At 42.3% G+C, this 14,641-nt stretch overlaps 1 protein-coding gene across 1 annotated transcript in view; it reads right to left on the bottom strand.

Annotated features, from left to right (window-relative positions):
* Positions 1-14,641, bottom strand: part of CCDC63 (coiled-coil domain containing 63) — a 137,731-nt gene that overhangs the window by 51,214 nt on the left and 71,876 nt on the right. Inside the window, exon 6 of the mRNA XM_086944722.1 lies at positions 629-846. Coding sequence (XP_086800848.1) covers positions 629-846 — 218 coding nt within the window. The remainder of the gene's footprint in view (positions 1-628; positions 847-14,641) is intronic.

Genomic DNA, 14,641 nt, shown 5'->3' with positions numbered 1-14,641 from the left:
CCTGCCTGATCATCTACTAAAGCTCAGGGAGTACACACAATGCCCCCACAACCAGGCAACATCCTCCCATTCCCTAGCTTAGCCTCAACAACCCACCTCCTCAAACCACCTCTGCACTGGCTGCCTCATAGACATCCACCACCTGCTTCAAGCAGATGGTATATGTCTGAGTTAAACCCCAATCAACAAGGGGTGCTGCGTGGAATTCCGCTCAGCCATTCCGGGGCTGTAGAGTTATTCCCCATTTTGTGGGGTTTAACTCCTATTGGTTTACATATGTGCAGAAATACTGGGTGTTAACAGAAATTGCAGCCACCCAAATTTCTGCACCTATATCCACCTAACTTGTCATCTGGGCCCGAGAATCGGGTAACCCTACACCACATCAAGTTGCTAACTTTACCTGAGCATGTTTTCCTGTCATGTCTATAAATCAATCTTGACATATCCTTTCCCAGAATATTACAATGGAGTCATGATATTCTCATGGGTGTTGCATTTCGAAGGTTTCTGAGAGCACAGAGGCTTTAGGACTGAGGGTTGCCAGTGTGGCACACTGCTGCTAGAAAATGGATTCATATATATGAGGGTTTGAGAAGCTGCAAAGCTCTCAAGGGGTGCGACTTACCGCCACGTCTTTGATCTTATCATACAGCCTGTCCACCTCTTGGTGCATTTCGTTGAGGTAAGTGAAGGTAGAAAAGTTCTTCTCTTCCTTCTCTGTAAAGTCATCGATCAGAGAGTTGACATCTTCATAGCCACTCCCTTTGACCAACTGGTCATAAACTGCTTGATAACTCTCAAAGAGGTCAAACTTCTCCTTTCTCTCTTTCTCCGCTGCAAGAGCTACAAAAATACAGATCAAGAACAGGATTAGCGACCAGTCTTTCTGAAGGACTAGAGGCAATGTTTTCTGGGAGTTATGGGTAAGGGATGGACAACTACACAGTGTGATGCTTCAGTTGCACAGAGACTCGAGTCCAAGTTACCTATAATTGGAAGCTCAATGTGCATAAGGCATGTCAACCTAGAAATTTAGTAGGGACACTCCCAATTTGTATGCCACAACTGCTGCTTCAAAGCCCTTTGGATGCCCCAAGAGACAAACGCTGTGCAAACAGGCCCACGGATAGGGTGATATGGTCAGAGATTCCCGAGGCGAACATGATGGCCTCCGGAGATCATTTAACTGGCTACGACTGGTGTCATCATCATCAAGTAACATAGTAAATAAGTGGTCTGAGGGAAGAGGAGGCTCCTTTTTGACTAATATTTAACCAAAAATGTTGATATTTTTAATCTTTCTTACTTTCTCCACCCTGTAGGTGAAAGGCAGATACAGTGTTTCCAGTTTTACTCAATGGACTTGATTTAACAAAGGTAAACTTACACTTTTGAAAAGTAGTAAAGTTATACTTTTCTTGTACCTTTGTGAAGTTTACCTTTGTGAATACTGAAAAGTAGTTAGACACTTTTGTGCAAGTTTACTACTTTACTTTTTGGTATTCACAAAGGTAAACTTGGAATAAAACTCTAACTCTACTACTTTTCGGCATTCACAAAGGTAAACTTAGAAGAAAAGTCTAAATTTACTACTTTTCGTATTCACAAAAACTTAGACCAACAGTCTTAAGGGCCCGATTCACAAAATGAATTTGAGACAAAATCCTAACTTTACGACTTTCTGTATTCACAAAGGGCATTTAGGAGTAGTAAAGTTAGGGTTTTATCTCAGTTAAACTTAAGACCAAAACTTAAGTTTGACTGTAACAAAATCCTAACTTTACTACTCCTAAATGCCCTTTGTCATAAAGTTAGGATTTTGTCTCAGTAAAACTTAGGTTTTGGTCTTAAATTAAACTTAGGTAAAACTTAAGTTTAACTGAGACAAAATCCTAACTTTACTACTCCTAAATGCCGTTTGTAAATACCGAAAGTCGTATAGGTAAGATTTTGTCTCAGATTACTTAATATGATTCAGGCCTTATCTTCACTAGTAGTAACTTACCTTTGTGAATACCGAAAAGTAGTAAAGTTAGACTTTTGATCTAAGTTTACCTTTGTGAATGCCGAAAAGTTGTAAACTTACACATAAGTGTATGTTTACCTTTGTGAATCGGGCCCAATATCTTCCTCTTGGGTGTTCAAGTGGCACTTGCTAAATTCAGATATTTTATATTTGTATTTAAACATAATTCTTAATTAAATTGTTTCCCCCTTCCACCTTTTACCGCCACAATCAGCGCACCTCAGGCTTCTTTATTTTTCATTTTTATGCCTTAGTGACAAAGGCAAATGTGTCCATAAGGACAAAAGATGTTGTCAGATGTAACTGGCTCTGCTCATCCCTCCTGGCGGTCAGCGGATCTCCTGAATTCTCAATCGGCCAGTCTGCACCTCTTTGGTGAGAATTAAAATGCACTTTGAAGTTTGAATATTGGGAATGAACAAAAATAAAATGGACACTGGCCTGGAACCACGTGCAGGTCCGAGGGTAACAACCTAACAAGCTGATTCACCTTTGACCTTTCTCAAATTACACAGTGAGTACCAATGTCTAATAGTAAAATCCATTACCAAAGCATAAATAGTTCGACTCACTTATGATGTGGTATAGGCATTATATTCCCATTACTTTCACGGATCGATGGTAATGTCTTCTTCATTCATTGAGCTATGGGTGACTGAATTTGGCCTTTACGGGTTTATTTACTTAATGATTGATTTGTTATAGCACTTTTATCAAAAGTACTTTAACCCTTTGGCCGTGGCGCGAATTTCGCCGCGGCACGCGGGGATGGGGGTGTGAGCGTGGCGCTGCCGTGCTCGTGACGGAACCATGCCGTCATGAGTCACGAGTGGCGTGTGCTCATGACGGCATGGTTCCATCACGGCCCGCCCACTCATTAATTCACCCGCACAGGCGGGGAATTAGTGCCGTGTGGGCAGAGGGGCAGCCGCATGACGGACCCACGCCGTCATGAGCACACACCTCCCGTGCCTCATGACGGTGTGGTTCTGTCATGAGCAGGCAAAGGGTTAAGAAGCAAGAGGCAAGGAGCAAGAAACTATACTAGAAGAAAACATTTAGGTATTTGCATAGGTACAACAATTAGGTATCTACATAAAAACACTACAGGGTTACACTCACTCTCCTAGGGTCGAAAAAGTTATTCCATAGGTAAGGAGTGGGGAGTGTGGGGAGTGTGAGGGAATTAACTAAAGAGAAAAAATTGGGACCCAGAACGAAAGGAGTAAGTAGTGGTACATGGCGAAATGAAAGACATAGATAAGGTGGAGTGAGTGAATGAAGGCACTTAAAAACAAAGCAAAGGCAGCGGTATCTGAGCTGACACTCAAGAAGTACAGAGACGGGGCACAGATGGTGGGACTGGAACAAGGAAGCAGGAAGCACCCGTCTCCCAGGCTCCCTATAGCCAATAATGTTGTGATCGGTCTGAGCAACGCGGTTCGGCGCTCAGCCAGGGAATAGAGGCCTGGGCATGGTCTCCACCCAGGCTGTAATGCAGCATGCGTGGAGACCATGCAAAGTGCGCATAAATGCTTGGCCGGCCGAGGCGGCCGGCCAAGCATTCATGGGCACTTGGATTGGGCAAACCACTCCTTCCCTGCCCTGCCCTGCCCTGAGAGCGGAGCAGCCCCACCCACTGAGCCGCCACAGCAGGGAAACAAAATGATAATAAAAGCCAGTTATTATTATTTTGATTTCTTTATTTGCACTGCTTTAAAGCAGTGGGGCAAAGCTCCTCCACCTTAGCAGAGGAGCCGCCACTGACAATGGAGCCAACGAAACAGACCCCGGAAGAGAGAAATATGAGTACGATAGTCAAGAAAAAAGAAAAACCAGACATAGGAGTTTTGAATAGACTGAAGGGCCCTGAGCAGATATTTTGGAAAGACAACATATTGTGAGGAACAGAAGTTAATTTGATACATAGAAAAGCACAGAAGCAGCAATTTAAAAAATAGAAGAAAAAAAAATCTGATGTGATGCAAACGCTAACAAAAAATCCTGAAAAGTAACAAAAGTTGTTTGGAGGAAATCAATGCTAAATCAACAAGCAGTGGCAAAGCCGAAAGGTTCCGCCCATGCGAGATCTATTGGCTATGTCAATGTTCATTTAGATATGTTGCGCAGCAGCACGGGCTGCTATGCAATATGCCTTAAAGTAAAGAAAAAAAGAGCTATGATGGCAACAGCATTGACCGCATCACAAAGATTTTGTTTTTTTACTTTAAGCCATGTTGCACAGTAAAAAACATTGACAAAGTCAAATAGTATTTCACTTTGTTAATGTTTTTCAAACATGTTGCATAGCAACCCGCGCAGCTGAACAACATATCTTAAAACATTAGCAAAATCAAATAGAATTTGACTAACCTCCAGATTCAACAAAGTCCTGTTTTGCGAGTCCTTAATAGCGAATTTTAAGGATTCGCTATTAAAGACTCGCAAAACGGGATGCATGTAGAAATCGCAATAATGTTAGCGATTTCTACAGCTTCCTTATTTGCGATTTGCTAATTGCTAATCGCAAATAAGGATTGGCTTTCCCATTCATTCCTATGGGCCTAGGAATGAATGGGGAGTCATTCCTTATTTGCGATTAGCAATTAGCGAATCGCAAATAAGGAAGCAATTCCAAGGGTACAAAATTAATGGTAACAATTAAATCTGAGCGCACTGCGTGTAAAGGTCCATGTAATGTCTCAAAATATAAATATAAGATAGGTGCTCAGGATGAAGGTAGTCGGTTACCACGACTCAACATATAAACCACCAAGGTAGTTCAGAGCTATACAATTTTCTTCCGAGCACTCAAATTTCATAAATTAAAGTGTTTAGATAGTAGAATCTCTCAATTTATTTTCTTCATTGCAGAGTTCAATTCACAATTCTTCATAAGGTTCCAACGCAGCCAACCCGTGTTTCGTCTGGTCTGTTTTAACCACTGACTTCCCCAGGACTGCAACCCAAATGACAAAAATTATATATATTTAAATAAACTCCAACATATGGAGATTCACTTCTCAGCACTAGTTTCCAAATGTTTGGTAAGTTATGGAGAGATACACCCTCATACCATTAAGTGTCTGCAGGGATAGTAGAAAAGATACCAAATTCAAAACTCCAGGCACCTTTAAGTGATAAAAGCTCCTATAAGCATATAGTGTAAATAGCCACCAAAGTAAGTGCCTTTTTAAGTTACTAGCTCAGTCATAAACAGTAGTTCATGACTTTTAATTATAATGCTAGATGAGGACCAAAATGAGCAGCAACGTACCAATATAACGTTTTCATAATCCGTTTAAGATCCAAGTACTATAATATCTCAATCCTCTACTCAATCTAAAAGCAACCACAACAAATTAGACTGTTTTTACTATTAAATATCTCTAATAAAGTTAGAATCTAATCATGTACACAAACTCACCCCTTAGTGTTACAATCTTGACCATTTATTTTTTCCTCTTAGCCGGCAAGAATATCTGAAAGCTCGAGGTAAGCTAAAAGCTCGGGAGCACGATTGCTGGTTGCGAACTGAAAAACTCGTGTGGGATCACATCAGAGAATTGAGAAATGATTGGTATTATTATTATTTTAGGTGCCGTACTCGCACAACTTGGACGGATGAAACGGATTGTATTAGAAGTTAGCCGGCAGATACGTTTAAGTACTGTGGAAGGTGAGGATTAAACGATCTTTTCTGTTTAATGACAGTAAACAGATGGATTAACACTAAGGAGATCGTAAAAATATCTAATTCATTTTCCTAGATATTCTTGCCGGCTAAGAGGACAAATAAATGGTCAAGATTGTAACACTAAGGGGTGAGTTTGTGTACATGATTAGATTCTAACTTTATTAGAGATATTTAATAGTAAAAACAGTCTAATTTGTTGTGGTTGCTTTTAGATGGAGTAGAGGATTGAGATATTATAGTACTTGGATCTTAAACGGATTATGAAAACGTTATATTGGTACGTTGCTGCTCATTTTGGTCCTCATCTAGCACTATTATTAAAAGTCATGAACTACTGTTTATGACTGAGCTAGTAACTTAGAATGGCACTTACTTTGGTGACTATTTACACTATATCCTTATAGGAGCTTTTATCACTTAAAGGTGCCTGGAGTTTTGAATTTGGTATCTTTTCTACTATCCCTGCAGACACTTAATGGTATGAGGGTGTATCCCTCCATAACTTACCAAACATATGGAAACTAGTGCTGAGAAGTGAATCTCCATATGGTGGAGTTTATTTAAATATATATAGCAATTCCAAGGGTGCCAGGGTGTCCGTAGGACACCCTGTTGCACCCCTGAAATGGTAATGTCCACTGGTGTTGCGCACACACATGTCCCAAGGACATGTGTATGTGTAACATACAACTTAGAAAAATGCACTAAAGTGCATTTTTCTACGTTTTTGCTATTTACCACGTAGTTAGAGTTCGCGGTAAATAGCGGCCCCAGATAGCGATTTCGCAACTTTAAAATGGTTCATGAATTGCATTTAAGGAATCTCAAATTGAGATTCCTTAAATGCAATTAATTGTAATTTAGCGATTTCTAGATTTGCGATTTTTGCATTTGGGATGATGCATCCCAAATGCAAAAATAGCGCTCGCAAAGGGCCAGATTCTCAGAATCTGGCCCTTTGCGAGCCGATTCAGGTTTGATGAATCTGGCTGTTTGTTGTTAATGTTTTTTAGAAAAAGATTTCATTGATCCCTGTGGATTTCCCAACCATAAGTGTATGGACTACTGCCCGGTTGCAGTAAGCCATTATAATGAGATATTGCTCAGTATTTTTGGTATGGCTCAATACGACCCCTCCCAATACATTTTCTGGGAGAAACATTTATATTGATTACAATTGTGGTGGACACAATAATTTGTTATATGAACGCATCATTGTTCGTTTAATTATGTTGATTTATTTTAATTTAATTTATTGTCTTTTTTTGTAGATGTTTTTGATGTAACATAAAAAACTCCATCAATTAGCTTGTCTGATGATGATACTGTCATTTGAATGGATCGAAACGCCGTCAAAAACATATAAAGACCCAGTACTTTATTAGCTGATTAAATAACCTTGGGCTGTAATCCCATTCATGTTATAGTGACAGAAGCATTGCACTCTCATATCACATGTATCATACTTTTGCCTGAGCACTTTACTCATTACACTTGTGTTCCCATCCCACTACAGTTTTATTTTTTTGTTGTTTATTTTTGTTTTGTTTTGAGTACATTTCTAACTAGAGATTATGTATATTAAAAATACTGCTTTTTGATCTAGAACATTGATTATGGCTTCAGGGTTATCCGTGGTCTTTAGGGGCCACTGTTGTTTCGTAATACTAATAACCACAGGTCCCTATGGTACACGGGGTATACCTTGTTCTTCATAACAATGCTTGTTACAGGGGAAGTCTGGAACATAATGGACGGAGTGAGGTGCAAGCAACACAAGGGAGGGAGGTCGGGGCAAGAGGATATGGCAATATGGCCAGAGCTGCACAGGGCCGGACTGGGAACCAGAACCGGCCCTGGCAAAGTGCTTGGCCGGCCCCCTCTCCTCCCTCCCCCCCCCCCCCTGCGGGAGGAGGGGGAGGTGTGACCGCGCTCTGTGCCAGGGCCGGTTTGCTGCCGTTTTTGTTACAGGGCCGTTTTTGAAGCATAACGGCCCTGTAACAAAACCGGCCCCAGGGGGCCAAAACCGGCCCCCAACCATGCGGCCCACCGGGGGATTGCCCGGTGCCCGTAACGGCCAGTCCGGGCCTGGAGCTGCAGACAACTGGGGAACTAGCTTGAATCTCTGTGTCGGCTCAACATCCAGTAATTTTGAGACTCACCTAATCATTCCAATACCTAAAAAAATTAAGGAACCTGACTTTTTGTAATGTAACTGGTGCACCTGTAAAAGCATTCCAATTCATTTGGGTTGAGTTGGCGCACTATAAAACTGTAAAAATAAAAAAAGAACATGGCCAGTGGATCAAGCAACATGAGGGGGGGATGGGAGAAGGGGACGAAGAGAGTAAGCAAATACATGGACAGAGGTGAGAGGGGGACCGACTGCAGACACATGCACTATTACAAGAGTGTATAAAGTAAATGAGAAAAAGTACCTCCACGAGCCTGCGCCAGTGGAAGGACACTGGCCACAAACAGGAAGCTGTACTTGGACCATGCTCCACAGCAGGACAAACTCTCAAAGCCCTAGGAGGCGAGCAGTAGATGCTGACCAATACAAAGCAATGAACAAGGGTGGCGTTGAAGACATTTATTGGGAAGTAATGATAAGTAACGGGAGGCCTCTAAGCCTGTTTTAAGCGTTTTTTATATTTACAAGAGATTTCACAAGCACGGCATACGCGATGTGCAGGCGAAACCTAAAAATGATTTCATGATTCCTAGCTGAGGCCGAAATTGGAAAAGGAGTAGAGGAAAAGGGAATAGGTGAAAGGTTAAGGGTAGGGGTTTGCAAAGCTTTTATTATGCAACCATAGTTTTGCGAAGTTTTTTATTATGGTTTGGGGAGTTTGATGCTTACCCTTTTCCTACAGCTAAGTGTAGTTTCTCACTACTAACTACACTAATTGACACTCACATACAAAATAATGAAAATAAGGAGTATTAGATTCATAACAAAAGTCCCACTTTTCATTCAAAAGGGTATTGTGTGGTACTTCACAATCTTTGCATATTTGTCATCTTTTTTGTGAGAAACATGGAATTGTAGAGAAAAAACATTGTACACCCCTTTACAGTATCCGAGAATTGAACATTGCTTAAGCACATTCAATGTCAACAGGCATGCCAATTGGCCAAAAAATGAGTGCTTGGGTTTTGTTAAAGCCATCTGGTGAAAGAGAGAAAAAGAGAAAGAGAGGGAGAGAGAAGAGTGAAAGATCGACAGCTCAAAGAGAGGCTGTGTGACAGTATCGAAAAGAACAATATCGAATAACATGAATATCATGTCACAAATATTGTCTACAAAAATATTGCATTTACATACATTTGCATGTAAACTTAAAAGTATTCTTTCTGAAATATCATGGAAAAAAATAACGCCAAAAAAGTGAGGATTAAAAAAATAAGAATAAAAAGATATATAATAAAAATATATAATAATTAATTAAATTAATAAAAGTAAGATAAAATGAATTCACTTTCTATTACAAAACAACATTTTACTAAAAATAATACAATAAAAAAATTGAAAAAATAAAAACAAACAACAATAGCAAAATAATTAACATATTTCCAATTTAAACAAAAATATGAAACATTTTACACCTTGCACGTACTACATTTACTATTTTCACTCAAGTGTAAGCAAAAGCAAGGAAAGTTTTGGACTTTGGAGCAGTTCGATTTACCATTCCCATTCTAGTCTAAGCAACAGTAGGAACAGTGTTGGACTTTGGAGGGGTTAGATGTACTATTCCACTCAAATTTAAGTAATATAAGGGAAAGTATTTGACTTTGGAAGGGTTAGATTTACTTTTTCGGCTCCAATCTAAGCAACAGTAGGGGAAGGGTTAAGTTTAGAGGGGTTACATATGCTAGTCCAACCCATAATAATTTTGTTTAAAAAAAGAACTTACTACATCATATATTAAATAAGAAATATATAACATAAAAGTTTGAAAAAATAGAATTTGAATTACATTCTTTCCTCTCCCTAATACTCAAAAACTAGAGGTGGGCTCTGACCCCTTCAAATCAGACATTTCCATGGACATGTAACCAGACATAGCTGGCCCTATTTCTGCACATTGCCAGAAGGACTACTATGCTGCCAGGAGGGACTGCCACTCTGCTAACTGGTCTGCTATGCTGCCCTGCTGCTGTCAAGCTGCATGAAGAACTGCCACTTACCTTGCTGCCCGCTTTGTTAAGCTGGCCTTCTACCTGCTACCTTTTCGCTGTGCTGAGTAAAGAGTGTTCTCGAAGAGCTTGAACCCTGTTATTGAAGTCTCAGGGCCATCAAAGACTTCGCTTTTTCCTCGATGCATTCGGACTCTACTATCATGAGTCCGGCAGCTACATTTTGATCCAAGCAGACAGTGCCTGATCAGCCGCTTGACCTGTGCAAATTAAACACCTGGCCGGGAGAAAGATTGGGCGCCTTTCTGCCTGATTTCCGTGTCTGTGCATTTCCAGCTTCACCTGCTGACACTGCAGTGCCGATAGAAGCTTCTGTGCTGAATCGGAGGGATGCCCAGCAATGCTGTGCCCCACCTCCCCTTCAACAGAGTGATCCGCACAGCGGCGCACTTTGATTTACCCCAAGCAGCCCCTGAAAGAAGATTGCTGCACCAAGAGCCCCGACAACAGCTGTTCACCTCTTTTCAAGGACCCGGAGCAGGTACTGGTTCCCTGGTGGTCCCAGAGGCTTACCGCGCTCCAACTAACAGGCATGTGAGACTGACTTTGTAGCCCGGTCTCAAGAGACCGTTCTGGGGCTTAATGCGGTCATCCGCGCTGTGGAATGATTACCGGCTCAGTGGTAGCCATGTTATTTTACATTCCCCTGCTTTAAGTAAGGCAGAGGACTGGTCTGAGAGACCATAGTTACCCGATCAAACACGAGTGTTCCTTCAACACACGAGGAATTTTAAGCATTGCATTTTGTTTACCTTTAAAAAACGGGAAACAACCTTTACAACGCAGTCATCACATCGCACTCAATTTACAATGCAGTCATTACATCACAAACAATGCAACCATTACATTGCATGTCACTACAATGCATGACATACAACGCATGACACTACAATGACGGCATTACATCGCATGTCATTACAACGCATAGTACCCCTACATTATCCAACACTTACCCTACTGTTGCACCCCCTGGAGTTAGAATAGTAATTTTTACCCCTACACTATCCAACACTTAAAACAGAACAGATAGTGGCTGGGTAACTTTTGCGCAACTATAGGTGATTGCAACGGAACCCCTTTGAAAACGTGAGGAGTACTCTCCTGGATCTGAACTATACATTACCATATATGAAGAACTCAGATATACATAATGGAATGAGTTCCACTTTATAACTGAGGAACAAATAGCCCTCTGGAATTGGTCTTTATTATTTGTTGTTTGGATTGATCTTTTAGTTCCACTTTATAATTGAGGAACAATTGCCATCTGGAATTGATCTTTACTATTAGCTGTTCGGACTGATTTTTGCCCTGAAGAAGTCATTTGGGTGACTGTACCCTCTGACGAAACACGTGTTGGCTACCTCTGTTTGAACTAGATGAAGACTATGAAGAGATTTGATGTTTTGAAGAGAAAAGAAATTGAAATTAAAGGAATTGAATCTGATGAACTGTGAAAGGACATTCATTTGACTGTGGTTATCTTTTCTCTTGGAATAACTTAAGAATTGGCATATATGTGCTCGGGGACAACTTACCTTCTATCCAACACTTACCCTACTGTTGCACCCCCTGGAGTTAGAATAGTAATTTTTACCCCTACACCATCCATCACTTACCCTACTGTTGCACCCCCTGGCATTAGAATAGTAATTTTTACCCCTACACTATCCAACACTTACCTTAAATGCAATGTAATGGTATGCGTTGTAATAGTATGTGTTGTAAAGGTATAATGTGATGTAATGGAATGCGTTGTAAATGTAATTTTAAAAGATTTGTTGTAATGGCATGCGATGTAAATATATGTGTTGTAAGGGATGTTACTGTGTAAAAACTGTGTTAGAAAGGCATGCACTGTAAATGTATGCGTTGTAATGCCATAAATTGTTTTTAAAAACGCTTATAACTTGATAAATACTTATGTGTTTTTTATTGTTTTGGTCTTGTTTTGTTTACAGTTTAATACGTTATTTTTACAAAACTGTGTAAAGTCTTTTTGTGGAGTATTCATTGTGCTACATGTCCGCCCGACTACGCCAGACCCCACCTCCCCTGTGAACATCACCAGTGCCAACCGCCTGACCTCCTGGTCTAACGTCAACGACGACGAGACACGCAATGTCATGAGCTCCATCCACTCAGGATCTCTGTCCGACCAGTGCCCACACCACGTATTCAACAAAGTAGACGCTGCCATCGCACCCCAACTATGGAAGGTCATCAACATCTCCTTCGAAACAGCGACATTCCGGGAAAGCTGGAAACACGCTGAAATCAACGCCCTCCTCAAGAAGCCCAAGGCGGACCCCAAGGACCTCAAGAACTTCCGGCCTATCTCCCTGCTCCCGTTCCCGGCGAAGGTCATCGAGAAAATCGTCAACATGCAACTGGCCCGCCACCTGGAAGACAACATCTTGGACCCGTCCCAGTCTGGGTTCAGATGAAACCACAGCACCGAGACAGCCCTCATCACCGCCTCAAACGACATCAGACGCCAACTAGACGACAGCGAAACATCAGCTCTCATCCTCCTCGACCTGTCAGCCGCCTTCGACACGGTCTGCCATCGCACTCTAAAGACACGCCTCCTAGAAGCCGGAATCCAAGAGAAGGCCCTTGACTGTACCACGTCCTTCCTCTCCGGCAGAACCCAGAGCGTCCGCCTCCCGCCCTTCCGATACCAGGCCACCAACATCATCTGCGGCGTCCCCCAGGGCTCATCCCTCAGCCCAACGCTGTTCAACATCTATATGGCCCCCCTCGCACAAGTGGCCAGCCAACACAACCTCAATATCATCTCCTTTGCTGACGACACCCAGCTCATCCTCTCCCTCAAGGACCCGCACACCGCCAAAACCAACCTCCACGAGGGAATGAAGGCCGTCGCTGACTGGATGAGGAACAGCCGTCTGAAGCTGAACTCGGACAAGATGGAGGTACTCATCCTCAGACCCACCCCCTCAGCTTGGGACGACTCCTGGTGGCCGACCACACCGGAAACAGCACCGACACCCACCGACCGTGCACGCAACCTTGGATTCATCCTCGACTCCTCCCTCTCTATGTCTAAACAGATCAATGCTGGCTCCTCCTCCTGCTACAACACCCTCCGCATGCTCCGCAGGATCTACAAGTGGATCCCGACCGAAACAAGAAGAATGGTGACACAGGCCCTCGTCAGCAGCAGACTGGACTACGGCAATGCACTCTATGCAGGAATCCCAGCCAAACACCTACGACGACTACAAAGCATCTAAAACGCCTCCGCCCGACTGATCGTCAACGTCCCCCGCCGCAGACACATTACCCCCCACCTGAGAGACCTACACTGGCTCCCCGTTGACAAGAGATTCACCTTCAAGCTCCTCACCCACGCACACAAAGCACTCCACAACACCGGACCAGCCTACCTGAACAGAAGATTCAGCTTCTACACCCCCACCGCCAGCTCCGCTCCGCCAGCCTCGCCCTCGCCGCTGTTCCCCGCATCCAAGGAGCAACCTCCGATGGCAGATCCCTCTCCTACCTCGCCGTCAAGACCTGAAACACCCTCCCTACCTACCTACGGCAGAACCAAGACCTACTCGACTTCAGAAGACTCCTCAAGACCTGGCTCTTCGAGCAGTAGCGGCACCCCCTCCCCTCAGCGCCTTGAGACCCTCACGGGTAAGTAGCGCGCTCTACAAGGACTATGATTGATTGATTACTGTTTGTGTTACACAAATACTTTACTCATCGCCTCTTTTGATAAGTCTGCCTGATCTGTGCCAATCTACCAGAGAGCGAGCACAAGTTATCTCAGGTGTGTATCTAGCTTATCCTGACTAGAGTGGTGGGTTCTGCCTGGCCTGGGTGCATACCTTAGCCAACCAGAAATCCCATTTCTAACACCTAAGATCACACAATTTAAGGAAGAAAGCTGCGATTTATCCAAGTTTTCTAGTATCACTTTGTACAAATCAGTCAAGAAATGTGTCTCTATTTGTCTTTCCATACAGTAAGGCTTTGTTTTTACCTTTTAGTTCATTTTCTGCAGTTTTTAAATACAGCACAAACTTGAACCAAAGTCAAAGTGATTTACATGAGCAGTAGTTACATTATACAAGGTCACATGCATTGTTTAAAGCCAGGGGAAAATTAAGTGATGCGCCAAGAATCACAGGATGTTGAGCAGATGCCGAAACTCAAACCTGATTCCCAGTTAGCAGCTTTGACAGTTGTGCCACATCCTGGATAGAGGGAGGAAGGCAGGCCAGAACCCACATGAAATCTCGGCTCATTATGGGCTCGGGGTTCCAAGTGGACCTTGAGCTGAGCCAGAGCCAGGCTCCACGCTCGAGCCTGGCTCAAGCTTTCAGTGGCTCGCCCACCTCTACTAAAAACCACAAACACAAATAATAAATTCAGTAATACATAAAACAAATGTAAATTTTAAATAATACTTAAAGCAAATAAAATTAAAAAACAAAAATGGTAGTCAGAGCTCATATATTTGAAAGTACTTTCATACACGATAATGAAGAAAAAAGAGTTTTGGTGCAATAAAGTATTTGCTTAAGATCACACAATTTATGCGAGGAAGGTACGATTTAACCAGGATTTCTTGTTTCACTTTCTACAAACCAGCCAAAAAATGGATCTCTGTTTGTCTTTCATTACATTAAGGCTTTGTTTTTACCTCTTAGTAAATTTTCTGCAGTTTTTAAATA

Source organism: Lissotriton vulgaris, chromosome 11 (genome assembly GCF_964263255.1).
Source record: "Lissotriton vulgaris chromosome 11, aLisVul1.2, whole genome shotgun sequence".
NCBI classification, from domain to species: domain Eukaryota; kingdom Metazoa; phylum Chordata; class Amphibia; order Caudata; family Salamandridae; genus Lissotriton; species Lissotriton vulgaris.
The sequence above is the reverse complement of the archived record's forward strand: the minus strand, read 5'-3'. Positions and strand labels throughout refer to the sequence as shown.